This window comes from Capricornis sumatraensis, chromosome 3 (genome assembly GCF_032405125.1).
Source record: "Capricornis sumatraensis isolate serow.1 chromosome 3, serow.2, whole genome shotgun sequence".
Lineage (NCBI taxonomy): Eukaryota > Metazoa > Chordata > Mammalia > Artiodactyla > Bovidae > Capricornis > Capricornis sumatraensis.
In genome coordinates, this window is record NC_091071.1 from 82,115,802 (window position 1) to 82,130,934 (window position 15,133).

General features: G+C 44.4%; 1 protein-coding gene across 1 annotated transcript in view; it reads right to left on the reverse strand.

Moving 5' to 3' along the window:
• Window positions 1–292: 292 nt before the first annotated feature.
• The window catches only part of PKP4 (plakophilin 4), a 257,392-nt gene continuing 242,551 nt past the window's right edge, over window positions 293–15,133 (reverse strand). The window contains exons 16-22 of the mRNA XM_068969317.1: window positions 14,860–15,010; window positions 11,532–11,727; window positions 7,551–7,635; window positions 7,310–7,427; window positions 4,748–4,876; window positions 2,987–3,060; window positions 293–1,238 (exon numbers count right to left, since the gene is read on the reverse strand). Coding sequence (XP_068825418.1) covers window positions 990–1,238; window positions 2,987–3,060; window positions 4,748–4,876; window positions 7,310–7,427; window positions 7,551–7,635; window positions 11,532–11,727; window positions 14,860–15,010 — 1,002 coding nt within the window. The 3' untranslated portion in view covers window positions 293–989. The remainder of the gene's footprint in view (window positions 1,239–2,986; window positions 3,061–4,747; window positions 4,877–7,309; window positions 7,428–7,550; window positions 7,636–11,531; window positions 11,728–14,859; window positions 15,011–15,133) is intronic.

Consider the following 15,133-nt stretch of genomic DNA (forward strand, 5'->3'; position numbering starts at 1 on the left):
AATAAAAACACTAAGATAGATAAGGAAGAGGAAAGTTCACAGTGTCATTCTGTGGAACAGTCCATTCCACAAAGTATATTAACTGTATGGAACTAGGAAAAGTCCAAAATAGATGGTTATATTTAAGCTGTTTCCTATAAGCAATGAGATTCACATTTATTAATTTACTTTTCTGTGTCATACACAGAAAAAAAAAAAAAAACAAAGAAAAAGAACAGGGAACAAATTTCCAAGGATGAAATTTCCACATTTATTTTTCTTTCATGTGCATAGAAAATGGCAGTGAAGTGTCCTATGAAAGAGGCAGGGAATGGGCATGGTGCTGCTATACCAGACTGGACTTTGTGCTTCAAAGGTACACTATTTATTTTGAAAACAAAGGATGTTGTAGTTTGTTTTTAACTGCTAACAATTCCTTGGGTTTCCCATTTGTTTTTTAAGCTGTCAGTTTCTTCAAATCTCTTTTCAGATGACACACTGCGTCACAAGTGATGGCACTTAACCAATGTGGCATTTCCATATTTACATCAACAAAAGAAATTTACAAGACATCATAGCATACAATCTTGACAGTTAGTAATAGCAATAAAACACAAAGGGCATCCATTTTATTAATTTTTTTCCTGTACAAACTATCAGAACATAACTTATTCACATTAAAAAAATCATTTTTAATTTGATTTGACCTACACATCCCCCTTCTCATTTCACCCATTTCTTAAACCTCTCATCACATCACCCACACCTTCACCAGACTATAGAATCTACAAGTAATTAGATCTAACACCTAAGTATAGCTTAGAAAGTCCTTTCTCCCGAAGGTTGCCTCACTTCCCTGAAAATTCCTCAAAAAAGAAAAAAAGAATATGCTCTTCACTCATTCCTTTCATGTCACTTTCACATTTCATCAGCAAATCAGCAAGACGGACTTCTCATCTCAATCCAAACAAAGTTAGAAAGAAAGAGTTCCTCTCCCAAGCATCAGGATGCTACACCCACGAGTCTGGGGACCCTGGGTACTGTTCTGCTCTGTAAGAAGGTCGTTTAGTGGAATAAAAGTCCACGTAATTCGTGGTTGATTTCAGTCCATACTGTGTCGAATAATCAGTAGAAGCTGGAAAGTGAACTCGATCATCAAAATAAGGATCTTCATAGCTATGAGGAGACTGCAAATACAATCTGTATGCATCAAAGTTCTTTCTGTTGGAGTCATCTTGACTATAATACAGCTGTTGATGCTGTTGGCAAAATGAGAAAGCAAATAAATCAAGGCAATTTTTGGAAGTACATGTTTAGGGAAAATTAATGTGGGCTTCCTGCTTTATATTTTTAAAGCAATATTCAGTGTTTGTGAATTTATCGTTGAACGTTTTTCTGGTGCACACTGTATGTTTACTAGTGGACTGGAAGGATTTTAAACTGTTTACAGGTGAGCTGGCAGTTGGCTCAAGTCCTGTCCTATGACTTCTAGAAGTTAGCAACTTCGCAGAACCCCAGGGAGCCCCTGCTACCTCCCTCCTTCCTAGAGGCCAAGTTCTGTGCTCTGCTTTGGAAGAGCCTGTGACCTGGGCATACCCGTTGAAAGATGGCCTTTATTTTTGCTTTGACACAGGGGTACAGTTAGCACATCAAGAACCCAGTTAAAGGTTGGATTTTGGGGCTTCGGATTGCTGTATAATTGCAGAGCCATGTTTGAAAACATTTATCTCAGAGATGAAGATTGAGTCCATTCCTCAGTTTTAAAAGAAATAGGTAGTCTGGTGAACAAGTCACACTTTGGAAACCCTGCTGTGCTTCTAAACGAATAAGCAATCTCCAGGCAGGAGAGCAGTAAAATTAGAAGAGATATGTGAGCAAATACAATTCAAAAGGAACAGACTTCCCCCAAGCCAGGGCTGATACTAACTTCACCGGTAAGGAAGCAAAGTGAAGCGCAGGTGGGCACCCACAGCCTGACCTCATTTCCTTTTGTGCTGTCTATCTCTGACTTCACATTGATTTCTTCACATGTTTGGAGAAAAACTGTAATGGTTCTAATGTCTGTCTTTCCTCCTGATTATGCCCAAATTCCACCCCTGTCCTGCCTGTAGCAAGATGTTACAAATTTACCACATAGGGATCAACACCATATTCTGGAACTAAGGGCATTCTAATATTATAAGGATTTCAGAGCTAAATTTTGCTTTTTAACTTAGAGTGATGATTCTGAGGTTCTTTCTCCTGATGAAAAAACTATAGCAGAGATTATGAGTAACTTGAGAGGTTCTTCTTCCATCTACAGGGAAAAGATATGGAAGGAGGTCTGAGAGCATCCTTATCTGCAGGGCAGGTTACAGGCTTGTTTGGGAACCCCCCAGTTGCTGTGCTAATGGAAGGTAAGAGGAGAGATCAGATGACCCAGGTGGGCATGGCATCAGACAGGACCAAAAGGAATTTCAGGCCCCCATGAAAGCAGAGCTTAAATGTTACAATCACTGGGGAGTGGGGTCTACCCCTGTAGGGCTGAGTCCATTGTGACCTCTGAGCCTAAGACTCAAGTGTCTTCAAACCATGGAGGCCCGAATCGGAGGGAGCCATGAAGATGGAGAGAGAGACGGAGGTACAAAAAAGAGAACAGTGAGGTGAGAGGACGAAGTATGCTTACTGATCTTTCCCCACCCAGAGAACAGAAGAGATTTTAGAGATTTAAAAAAAAAAAAAAAAAGGTGGGAAAAGGAAACTGTTGGGTAAAGAACCGGAGTTAAAGACTTCTCAGCTGGTTGCCATCAGTGGCATGGGGTTACCAATTTGGATATGCAAGGATAAGAGGCTACTGTATAAGTGATTTGCTTAAACCATGGATGAGCTTCCAAGGAACAGAGATCCCCTGGGACAGCTCCCCGGCCCCGCCGTGTGGGCCCAGCTCAGGTAAGTCAACCGGCGCGGACCCCTTACTGTGTTGATCCCTGCTAATCGGCCTTCTGTAAAAATGGTATTGCAAATTCACCTGTAGCCGTCTATTTTGTTCTCTTGCTGGTGAGGAATAGGAACTGATGTAAATTGGTGAAGGTTTGCTGGAGCCTGTAAGAAAATATTTTATGAAATTAAAACTAGTGCTCATTATCTGGTCCATTAGGTCATATGGACTCCCAGGGCTAGGGCTGGTGGTGTGCCCGACAGGCTCTGCCTTCCCGGCATGGCATAGCCCCAGACGGTTAGCGGCCTGGGTGCCCCGGATCAAGCCTGCTTGCTGCCTAACCCAGGGCTCTCAGGGGCTAATGAATATGGCAAAAAGAGGCTGTGTGTTTCACCAAAAAGCAATGCCAATGCACAGATCCAAAAAGGATTCCTTCTCAAACTCTGGTGTCTATGGGGAGCTCTTCCCACCTGTGCAGATGTCCGCTGGCTGGCTTTCTGAACAGCAGACATGCTCCTGGAGCCCAGGAACATGGCTTTTCCAGGGCTCTTGAGCTTTGCCCCCACCCTCAGATGGGGGAAGGGAAACACAGCAGAACAAGCTCCATGCCCTCAGAACAGCCTTGATTCAAAATCCCAGGTCCTGCAAGAAGCAGGCACAGCCTGTGTTCTAAAAGGCCGGCCACCTGAAGGCACAGTCTTGTGTCTGCCATATTTGAGTATGTCTTAAAAAGAACCTGGTAACCAGATAGCTGTCTTCAAGAGTCCACAGAAGACTCTGATGATGTTACTGGTTACCCTACTAGTATTGTTAAGGCTAGCAAAGATTTTTATTTTAATGAGGAAAATGAAACATATTTGAGGCAAATTAGTTTATTGAAGCAAGCAAAGAAGATACAGAAGGGCGCGCATGCTAAGGAGGCGATCTTTAAAATAAAGCAGGCTGCTGCGAACCTGAAGCAACAATGCACTTCAGTTGGTATGTGCATTTCCTCTGCAAAGAGCTTGGTGTTTGAAATGTAGCATCTGCAATTTTCTGAGCTATTAATTGCCATAGTAACAACAGTCGATTAGTAAATAGTCCTGTGGAATCACAATTTTAAAGACAACAGCACAACTGAGACTGCTCCCCCAGCAGTTGTTAAATTGCCGCCAGCTTTTATTTCTTTTTAATAAAGTTTTTTTTTTTTGAGAAAGGAGGGTTTCCCCCGCTTTTTGAAACCTCCAGAGGAGTTTCAATTTGCAAGATAGCTGAGAATGGAGATAATATGAAATCGTGGTAACCCTTCAGGTTGGCATTCTTTAAATAAATTATATGCACGGCTTTCTGAATAAGACATAAAAATAATACTGTGCAACATGACTTGTTATTCTTAAAAAATAAATAATCACTCTGAGGAGAATCACATTATATATTTTGTTATTCATTCAAACTTTTCCATGAAAATGCAAATGGAATTGACCCCCATCCGCAGGTTTGAATGTATGAGTCGGTCCAGGAGATTGGCCCTGCCGAGTGTCACAGAGCACAGGTTTCTGGAACACACAGGAGAGTGGGGAGGGGGCAGGACAAAGGGCCTGCGCTGCAGGGGAGCCGGAAACGCTTTCTCACTCGGATACAGTGCTCTTTTTATTTGTGGTCAGCAGACCAATGCCTCTGCTTGTTTTACTTAAAACAAGTGGGAAAGGCAACAGCCCCTGAAGCAGGAAGGAGATGGAGAGAGTGGACCATGGTTTGCTGCTGGGGGACCATCTCAAGGCAGGCAGAGGTTACCTCCCAGGCTGCCGTTCAAGTGCCTGGGGACACGCGGCTTTTCGAGATACTCTATCACACACCCGACTGGCATCTTACCAGGGTACAGGCCTCTGTGTGTGGCATCCCCTTGGCTACTGTAATACTGCATAGGTGGCTGGGTCCTATCGTATTCAGAGCGAGGGTCTCTGACTCCTAACAGTGCTGGTGAGGAAGAGGTGCTGCCGACTGAAGGGACAGGTGAGAGGAGGAGGGGGAGAGAGAGGAGAAGAAAGAGAAATCAGACTGTCAGTGTCTCTAGGAAGTCCTTTCTGGAAGAACAAAGGTCAATAATTAGACGCGGCCAGCACTAAAGTCAGCTCTTAGAGAGCTGAGAGCTGGAGGGCAGCCAACTCCAGGTCCCTGGATGGTGGCCTGCAGACCGGCCACTGTGATGATCAGTGCTATCAACCCCAGAGATCGCTGGGGAGCCCAGCATGGTACAGGGGTCGTGCAGTTTCCCCACTGAGATGGCGGGTCTCAATGACCTGCCTTTGGGACTAATGCAAGAGTTAAGTTTGCTGTTTTACGATCTTAGTTCAGTCACTTGTGACACACCCATCTATTATCCTTAATGTATAGCTCTTCAGTAAATAGATGTTTTATGGCATGTTTTGATTTCTGATGATTTATAAAGTATCTGCATTTCTAAATGTGTTTGAATAAGAGTGCCCGGCCCATGAAATTTATAATTCCTTTTATGGTGATCAGCTGTCAGGGAAATTATAAGCTCAGTAAGTCCTGCTCATCAAGAAGCTCAGGATGCTGAGAAGCCCAGCTTCACCAAGGTCCAGCTTTTTTATCCAGCTGGAGCCAAATGTTTCATAACAACATATCTACCCTTGGGTATCCTGTGGGACATTTTCGCACAGAAGGAAAACACTGTACATCTTTTTCTCATTAAGGAGTCATCTTGCTTGTACTGAAGTCTTACAATTAAGAGTGGTCACTTATTCACTGGATCCACTAGGGAGCAGCAGCCCCCAGACCTGCCACTGGTGGTTTCGCATGCACTGATGCTTTCAGAGGGAAACTGATAGCAAAATACCTTCCCCAGAAAATATTTTGAGCATGGGCTGTGTCTATGTGCTTCTCATCCTACTTTCTAGAAGGTAGGTAGACATCCCCACCTGCCTCCCACTATTATTAAGATGTCAGCAAGATATGAGATGTGCCCATAAGCAGGTATCACACTAACCCCGAGGGATGGATGATCAGCCCTCAGAATAACTGGAGAAACAAGTGTGAATTATATCCTACCTTCAAATGGAACTCAGAGAGGGACCTCGGAACTTGGATGGGGCTCGTCGGCACTGTCCAGTGTGGATATCTGAGTCCCCAAAACAAGTTCATTGCTTACCGACTATGTCCTAATTTGTCTGAAATTACTCTTTTGCCTGTACACATGCCTTTCGTTAAGTAGCCAGCTCTCCCACTTGCCCTAGTACCACTCTTTCCAAGTTCCCTAAAGAATCCTGAGCATTTTAATAAAGCAGGATGGCCTCAGGCTATACCTGGGAGCCCAGCAAGAATGTGTCAAAACCCAAGAAGAGGTCTTTTTGAAGGAAAACAACTCATAATTTAAAAACTAAGATATAAATATATATCACTGCAGTAGGCGGAGATAATTTTTAAAAATTCTTGGTATAAGTGAAGACATCTAATTAAGCGACAAGAACCCCCAGTCGTATATTAGTCTTTTGGGCCACATTTGTCCACAAGAGAAATAAGACTGCCAGCAGGAACACAATTGAATACAACAGATAATATTTATATGTCAGAAGGGGAGATTTAAAGCCAAATAAAAGATGTTTATTACTTTTCCTGTTTCATTTAGTTAAGAATTAAATTTACAGGGCTGAATCAACTTGGTGGTAATATTCTGTTCTTACATGTAAAAAAAAAAAATTATGTTGAGTCTCAAAAAATTCTTTCTACCAAATTAAACACCACTAATAAGTAGGTAGCATGGTTGCCAAGACTCCCAACTTACAAAATCATAGGGAATCCCTGTAAAGCCACCTATAAGGCCTGCCTATGAGCTGTGGATGCTGGGGTCTGGGTGCAGCCAGCAAATAGAGGTTTAACTGGTGAGAAGTAAGATACAGGGGGAGATCATGGCTCTCCTAGGGTCTAAAGGACTCTAATAGTTTTCATCAAGAAAATTAAAAAAATCACTTTGGAAGAGATTTCAGACTTATGGCCAGCAGGCAGACAAGGGCAACCATTTTCAGGCACAAGCTAGTGGTTCTCAAAGTGTGTTCCTCAGCTCTCCTATATCCACGTCACCAGGTCGGCTTATGAAGTGCAGGTTCCCAGGCCCCTTTGCAAACCTAGTGAAGCAGAAGCTTGGGGTACCAGATGCTATGGAGGAGGCTGGGCCACTTTTGTGTACCCTAGTTGGTGTAAACTTGCATAAACCTTTAAAACGGAAGGAGAGTGGGCCTGCTGTTTATAATAACATGTAATTCCTGAAGAAGGCTTTCAGTTTGAAGAGCAAACTCTCCTTCCCTCAGTGTTTGGAGGTGACAGACTCAATCAGTGTGCATGCTCAATCTCCCCTGGACGGGAAATGACACCCTGTCCCACGCTCTCACCTAGGAGGGGCGTTTACCCACTGACCTGACTGAATGACAGGTGACATCTGTTGGTTGGTGGTAGACAAGGAAGGATGTGATTTGAACCGGTCTCGCTCTAACGTTGACACAGGTGTAATAAAATGGTTCTGATTCCACCCATCCTGTGGAGTTAAAAGAGAAAAAGAAACCTCTCAAAATGAAAAATGACATTTCATGATAATAAATGATTACGACTGTGCACTCTGATGAATGCTAATTATACTAGAGCTATTCTCGTAAGTTACCTTTTTATAAATGCTCCGCAGGTCCCGATATTGCCATAATGTATTCAAGACCTGGGCTGCTGCCTTCACCACTTTCAGAGATGATCTAGGGAAAGAGTGGGCATGTTAATGAACGTGGGCAGCACCATCCCAGGCTCCACTTGAGAGACTCTGGCAGCAAAGCAGAGGCCATGAGGCTTCCTCTCCAAGGACCAGGGTGGGGAGGAGGCTGCTGCTAGCAAACACCACCAAGGTGTGAGGAGCCCCTGGGAGTCTGTCAAGTTCAGGGCTGGCCTGATGTGGCAGGGACCAATAAGGGCTCCCAGGCATTTGGCTGTGTGGTCAGAAGCTGTGGTTGGAATGAGCCCATGACTGCTGACCGTGACCACACATCCCAAGGGTCTGAGGGCCCTGCCAAGTTGGCTGGAATACCCACTGAACCATTATTAGGCCTTCTTATAACTTTCCTATCATGTATACCTCTTTGTAAACACGTGTGTCTGTGTGCTCTCATATTTGCTTTGCAAAATAAGGTCAGTTACTGCCTCCCCTCTCTGAAGACTGTCTGTTGAATGTTGGTGCTGTATTCGAGCACCACTGACCACAAGTCCAGGAAGTTCAGCTCAGGAGTTGGTTCTCTCAGTCAGCGGCCTCACCATGAAGAGAAGTGGGAATGTGGGAATGTGGCCTCCTGCCTCAGCAAAGGCCTCAGCACAGAACACCTCGTGAGGGTGGTTCAGAGGCCCTGAAGAGAACTGAACACCTCTGTCCTCAGACTTCATTTTGATATTGAAGATTTGATCTGCTGTCCTCTTCCATTCCTTATCTTCCCAACTAAACCCTCAGGACATGGGTGAAGAAGAGAGGTGAGCAGGCTGGTGGCACCTCCTCCATCCATTCCATCACAACAGAATCTGGGCTGTGATGATTCTGAGGCTTCAGCAGGGGGGTGGCGTGTAGGCAAGTGCAGGAGCCTCACAATCTCAGTTCCCAGAGGGAAGTCAAGGGAAAATCTGGGTCAGACCCAACCACTCTAAGACTTTTTAAATTTAAAATTTCCAAAACAGACAACAGAGCAAGGAATACCCTAAAGAAGAGAATGCATAGGAAATTTCAGACACCTGTGATGGTCCTGCAAGGTCTCCACAGCTCACAGCCACCCACTCTCAGCTGGGGTCTCACACTGCTGTTGCTGCTGCTATTGCTTTCCATCTTTAAGCTGGGATCAGGTCAGGAAAGGCAGACCTCAGACCTGGCTCCAAGGACTACTCCACAAACCGGACAGCAGGGGTGTGCCAGGTGCACACCGTGACACCAACAGCTAGGCCATGTTTTTAGAGACAGGTTCTCTGAGCAGAAACCTGACTCCTGAGAAAGCAAGGAAGTTTCTCTGCCCTCCCTTTGCAGCACCATTCCTGGATGCAATTACGTAGTCTCATCTCTAATTTCTCTCATCCTATCTTCTCAATACTGTTCAACTGGGCATGTCTCAATCCTAGTCCTACCTGGCTGAGCAGCACGTGATATGCGCTTACCTTCAAAACACTTTCTGCATGGGGCTTGCAGGTGTGGCTGGGTCTCTTTTGAATGGTCTGGCTGCCCTTTCTCGGGCTCACTGCAGGCTCCTCGTATCTCCTTGACCTCAAACCATGAGGGACACCAGAGGCCTCAGGCCTCTTCTCTTCTCTATCTACATCTCTTGTTGATCTCATCTCATTTCTCTTCTCTAAATATGCCATCTACACCCTATGACTCTCAAATTGATCAATGGCCTGGACCTCCATCTTAAACTTGACTCGAGTATATTCCACTCCTGACCAGACCCTCACGTGGACATCTAATAGCCATCTCAAGTGTATCACATCCCAAACTCTGGTCCTCCCTGAAGACCTGCTGCTCCTGCCAGCTGCCCCATGTCGGTAAGTGGCACTTCCATCCCATGGTCTCTTCTGCCAAAGACCTCAGAGTCATCCTTGACACTTCCCATCTTCCCTGCTGCTCATTTAGTCCTTCAGTAAATCCCATTCACTGATTCTATTTTCCAGCATGTCAGGATCGAACACGTCTCCACCTCAAGTCCTGTAGCCATTAGTCTCATTAGGGGTCGGGGGAGAAGAGGTTGTGGCGTCACTGGTTACTTTCAGGGACATCGGATCATGCCTCTCCTCTGCTGCGCACTCTCCAATAGCTCCCAGTTTTGCTCAGAGTAAAGTCAGAGTCCTCTGACACTGACCCACAGGCTCCTGTACTTCTGGTTACCGTCCCTGCTCCTCTTCCCTGCTGACTTGCTCTGTTGTAGCCCCTCTGGCTTCCCGCCCTTCATCACACACACGGGTGCTCTTCCATCTCTGGGCACTTCCACTTGTTCCCTTTGCCCCCAAATGCTCTTCCCTCCCTCCTCCAGGTCTGTGCTCAAGAAGCACCATCTCTTTGAGGTCTTCCCGACGACTGTTCTAAAATTGTAACATCCCCTCCTCACCCTGGCGAGCCCTATAACTATCCCTGATTTTATTACTTGCCACACACTCAGCACCATCCACAGGCTAAGTGTGCTGCTCACTCCACTGGAACCTCGTCTGGTCTGCCCAGAGAACGTAAGCTGCCTGTGGGTGGGTATGACCTGCACACCGCTGTAGCACATGGCAGGTAGGCAGGAGTCAGATGCGTGGTGAGTGAATTGAAAAGAAAGTAAGTTTATGTTCAGAAGAAAACTTGATTTGATCTAGGACTCTCTGAATCTGTTTTGAAAAAAAAATCAGACCTTTTTTTTTTTATTATACAAAGATTTTGGCACTGTTTCAGCATTTCTGTAGTCTGCTCTTATGCCTTTCAAAAATAAAGGCTATCTCACAAAATTTTAAGAGCACAAGATGTGATTTTGGTTACTCTTATGGAAGAGGGGAGAGAAGGGGAGTTAGTGGAACAGGACCTTAGCTTTTTCTGTAATGTTTCATTTCGTTTGAAATAAAAAGGAGTGTGTGTGCACTTATTACTAATGAGATAAAAGAGATACATACATAAGATACATACATACATAAGAAAAAAAGGACTAAAAGGAAATACGGATAATGTTGATAGCTGTGGTTTCTGTGGAGTGAGACTATGCTTTGCTACATTATTCTTATATTTTATCAACAGAAATTATTTCAAAAGTATATACAATGTGACTTCTAGCACTGATGCTCAGCCAACTAATAAATGTTTACTAACTGGGGGACAGGCTTTGTTCTAGACACTCAGGATACAGCAGTGAATAAAAATACGAAGCGCCTGCTACTGGCGGCGTTAGATGCCAGAGGGGCCATAAATAAACCAGGGAAGCCACTGCCCTACGGAGGCGATCTGGGGGGCGGGGCATTTTACAACCGGAGTGGAGGTGTGTCCTACACTCCCACTTCCTTGAAGGACTCTCTGATCTGGTACTAAGGCAAATTCATAGTCACCGCTATGGCTCTGTGACAAGAAACCTATTTTTGCCACCAGTCCTTCTGCTGCTTCATCACTTGGGTGTCACCCAGAAGCGACATATGATCCAAGCCCAGGGCTCATCCTGAGGTCACACGTAGGCTCTGCTACACATGATGATTTTAGTGCTTTGTGGGAGCAAATAATCCCAGAACTGAGGATTTAGGAAGAAGTTCTTGCAGAACAGGCCCCGGAGCCTGGAGCAGAGCCAAATGCCCGAGGGATATGGGTCTTCAGGTTTTCCTCCCCATGACACATCTGATTCTTCCAGGAGGCAGAATGACCACATGTGGCTTTAGGGACAGGACAATAGTAGGGCTAAGGGATGCTCCAAGAAAATAAAGGGCAGAAAAGAGGCCACATGACCACAGATACTTCTCCCAGCAAAACATGTTTTAACTGCTTAGCTTATTGGCATGTAAGAAGTGCAGAAATAAATCCCTCCCAACAGGAAATGCATCCTTGACCAAAGCCCTTGTCACAGGGCCAACCCAAGAATGAGGGCCTGGGGCTGGCACCCCCTTGCAGCAGACTTGCCTGTCTCCTCTGCCCTTGGTGATGTTCACTAGCTTCTCTATGCCTCCTGAATCAGCCAGGGCCTTGGCGTTCTCCATGTTCTTGCTGGTGACCTCGTGCAGGGCGCAGCAGATGGCCGCCACGGTCTCATCCGACAGCACGCTGGGGCCGGCGCCACCTGGGAGCCGGTTGACCAGGTCTCGCATGGCGTATTTCCCTGCCCAGGACAAAAGAGCTCATTCCGATTCTGGAAGGGACCTGGTTTTCGTTATTATTGTTATTGAAAAATTGTGACTACATGGTCTCTTTAAGATAAAACCTCAAAAGAGACAATAACAGGAAAGAAAAAAAATCCACAGTGAAGAAGGAAATGACAAACATTTTAACTGTAAAGGGCAGGTTAACATCACGGCCAGGCCACTTGGGGACATGATTGGTTTATAAAACTTTACTGCAAATTGCTAAAAAAAAATGTAAATCAGGGTGTAAAACTGGTATACTGATCACATTGCTTTAGTTTCCACTATTTTCATGAATAGTGAGAATAAAGGAATTATCATAGTAAATATTGTTCTCCATTCAATTCCTATGCATCACAATTACAACAACTTCTTAAAGCTTTTAAAAACTTTTTTTTGAATAAGTTTTAAGCTGATCAAGTAAGGCTGCCCAAAGTACTTTTCATGACATCTTTCCAGATCTCAACATGTGAACTGGGTAGTTACATATTTTCATCAAGTTGAGGGTTTCTATCAGTTGGTCTAACATCTGACATCAGTAACAATGTGTTTGTTTGCTTTAAAGAAGACACAAATACAATTCTGGTATGAATGAGTATGCTGTATGTCTCAAGAGTGATGTAATAATAAAGTTCCCAACAGGACAAGGCAGGGGAGCCCCCTCGCTCCTGAAGCATTTCCCTGCAGACCCTCAATTTCCCTTACTCTTCTCCAAAATGGAATTATCTCAAGCTTTTCCCATTTAAATTACTGACTGACAAACTGGAAATTAACTAAAGCACAAGTAAATATTTTCTTGGTTTTTTCCCCCTATGCTAATAATAATTGAGTGGATGCTACATGGGGTTTTTATTGAAGACCTATTTATATACAGTGGTAAGCAGGAGAAGACAGGGCCTGAATACAAGCAAGCTCCATAATTTACAGCATGTCAAGGGAAGACTTGAGCTTTACTCATAGAGAATATTGTTACCAAGAGTGGAAAAACAGTGATGACATCTTAAGCCAGAAGACAAATATGGTTTTTAGGAAAAGATGATAAGTTAGCACTTGTGATTGTGAATACTTGTGAACGACCAGAAGGTCTGCAACATGTAATCTGTCATTTTGCTAAGGCATAGTTTTAAGCTGCACTCTGGAAGTTTGGGAGAAGGCTGCTCACTCCATCTGTGAGTGACCCTAGCAGTTCTCTCAGAGCTTGTGGCCCAGACAGCTGGCTTGGTCAGAGTCAAGTGAATACGCAGGAACTTTTGTGAACTCACAAAACTGTGTTTCCTCGTGAAGAAACGTCTCTGGAGACAGAGTCCACTGCTAGTGCTGGACGTGAGGAAAGACTGAAGGGAGTGGTTCTTAGGAATAGAAATGCTGGGTAAATCAGAGTCAGATACTAAATCTGGGAGGTGCTCAGACTGCCTAGGAAGGAAGGGATCTTCATGGAGAAACAAGAAAAAGTGACTTCTGAGTAAATAAAGCTGGGTAAAATAAAGCTCATCAGTTGAGGGAGAAAATGCTCACTGAAGTTTAAAAGCGGGTGAGGAACTCTCAAAAATACAAGGAGGCACTGAGAGAAGGCGAGTCCCCGGAATGCACGCTGGTCTTGGGTCCCACGGAATTGGGAGGCGCCCTCTGCTCTCCCACTCTCTCCTCCATGTGTGGAATGATAGGCTGCAAGGCATCTGTGGCCAACCCTTTATTTTTTAGCAGTAAGAACTCCCAAACTATAAATTCAAATAATATAGATGTAACAGAAATAACTTAAAAAATCTTTCTCTGGGGACCTAGAGGATTTCTCTCAAGGAAATGTGGGAGCTAAGAGCTATAAACACATCTACTGGAATCAGGCAAGAGCTGGAGTATGAACAGGATGTGGAAGAAGCTCCTTTCCTCTCTGTGAGGTACAGTTTGGCTCCACAGAGGAATGGGGTTTTAAGAACAGGATAATCCAGGCAATGACTTAAAATAGCACTGCTGTCAGGCACTGTATGAGGGGCCATAGAGAATTATCAGTCGCTCTGTAAGGTAAACCTTCTGGCCCCTGTTCCTTTCCTCTCCCTATCTCTCATGGGTATTTTAATAAGTTCAACATACATCCATTAATCCACATAAGGTCTTGTCTAATTTCTCCGCCTCCTCCCCTGACCTGTCACCAGCTACGGGTCTGGCGTGGACCTTGCATTTTCACAGCAAGTCCATTGTGAGGAGAGGTGGCATGGGCAGCTTCCTTTCAGAGATGGAAACCAAGGAGGGGTTTTTCAACTGAGATGAAGGAATGGAGCCTGGTGGGCTCAATGCAGGACACCCCAGGTTACACAGCCAGTGAGCAGTGGATCTAGGGTTTAACCTGAGGCCCGCTGGAGGGTCTCTGATCTTTTCTGTATGCCATACTCTGCTTGGGATGGTGGCCATCCCTAGGAGGCAAGCAAGGTAAGCTGCCAAGAGTACAGAACTTTGAAGAGGAGCTCATTCTCAAGTTAAGTGCCAGCAAGTGCTAGCCACATTTAAGGGTGAATGCCTCCTAGAATTTTGTACCTTATATGCCTCATTTGCCATTCCCTCATCCTGACCCTGCCCTGGGGTCAGGCCTTGGGGCAGTGGCTCTGTTTTGGTGTGAGCACTTACACAGATCTGAGAAGGGAAAGTTACAAAACATTCATGTGATTTCTTTTTAAAATTTAGAACATGGTAGTATTGGTGAATTAGCAGATATAAGTCTCAAAAATCAGAAAAGTGAGAATCAAATCTTTTTTTTGTTGTTTAAGAAATGAATCTCTTTTGGGAAACAGTCACGGGTCAGTGGAGGAGGCAGAGAAATTAGACAAGACCTTATGTGGATTAGTGGGTGTATGCTGAACTCATTAAAATACCCATGAGAGACAGGGAGAGAGTAAAGGAACAGGGGCCAGAAGGCTTACCTTACAGTTAATAAGCCTACCTCTCGCTGAAATGGAGTGGTCAGAAAGTACAGACACAAGGGTACCAAATACACCAAGAAACCAGGGACTAGGACTCAGTTGCTAATCATTTTAAATGTCATATTTTTATAAATCAAAAGAAGAGCTTTATAAACACTGTCATTTCTCTTTAGAGTTCATCAGGTCACCAGAACATACCTATGAGCTCCTTGTTGCGAACATCTAGGGCCATATTCCTCAAGGCAGTTGCCACAGAAGAAACAACTCTATCATTATCCATTCTCAGAAGCTCTACAAGGATGGGGAGCCCTTTTTCTTTGCGGACGGCTGCTCGGATATATGCTGCAAACTAGGAAACAAAACAAGGTAATAAGCAATTATAAAACAGAGTGCAACTCTCAGGCATTACTGTCACCTAAGAAATATGTTTTCAAAAATGAACTAATAGATTAAATGTTTTCTTTCCAACTGG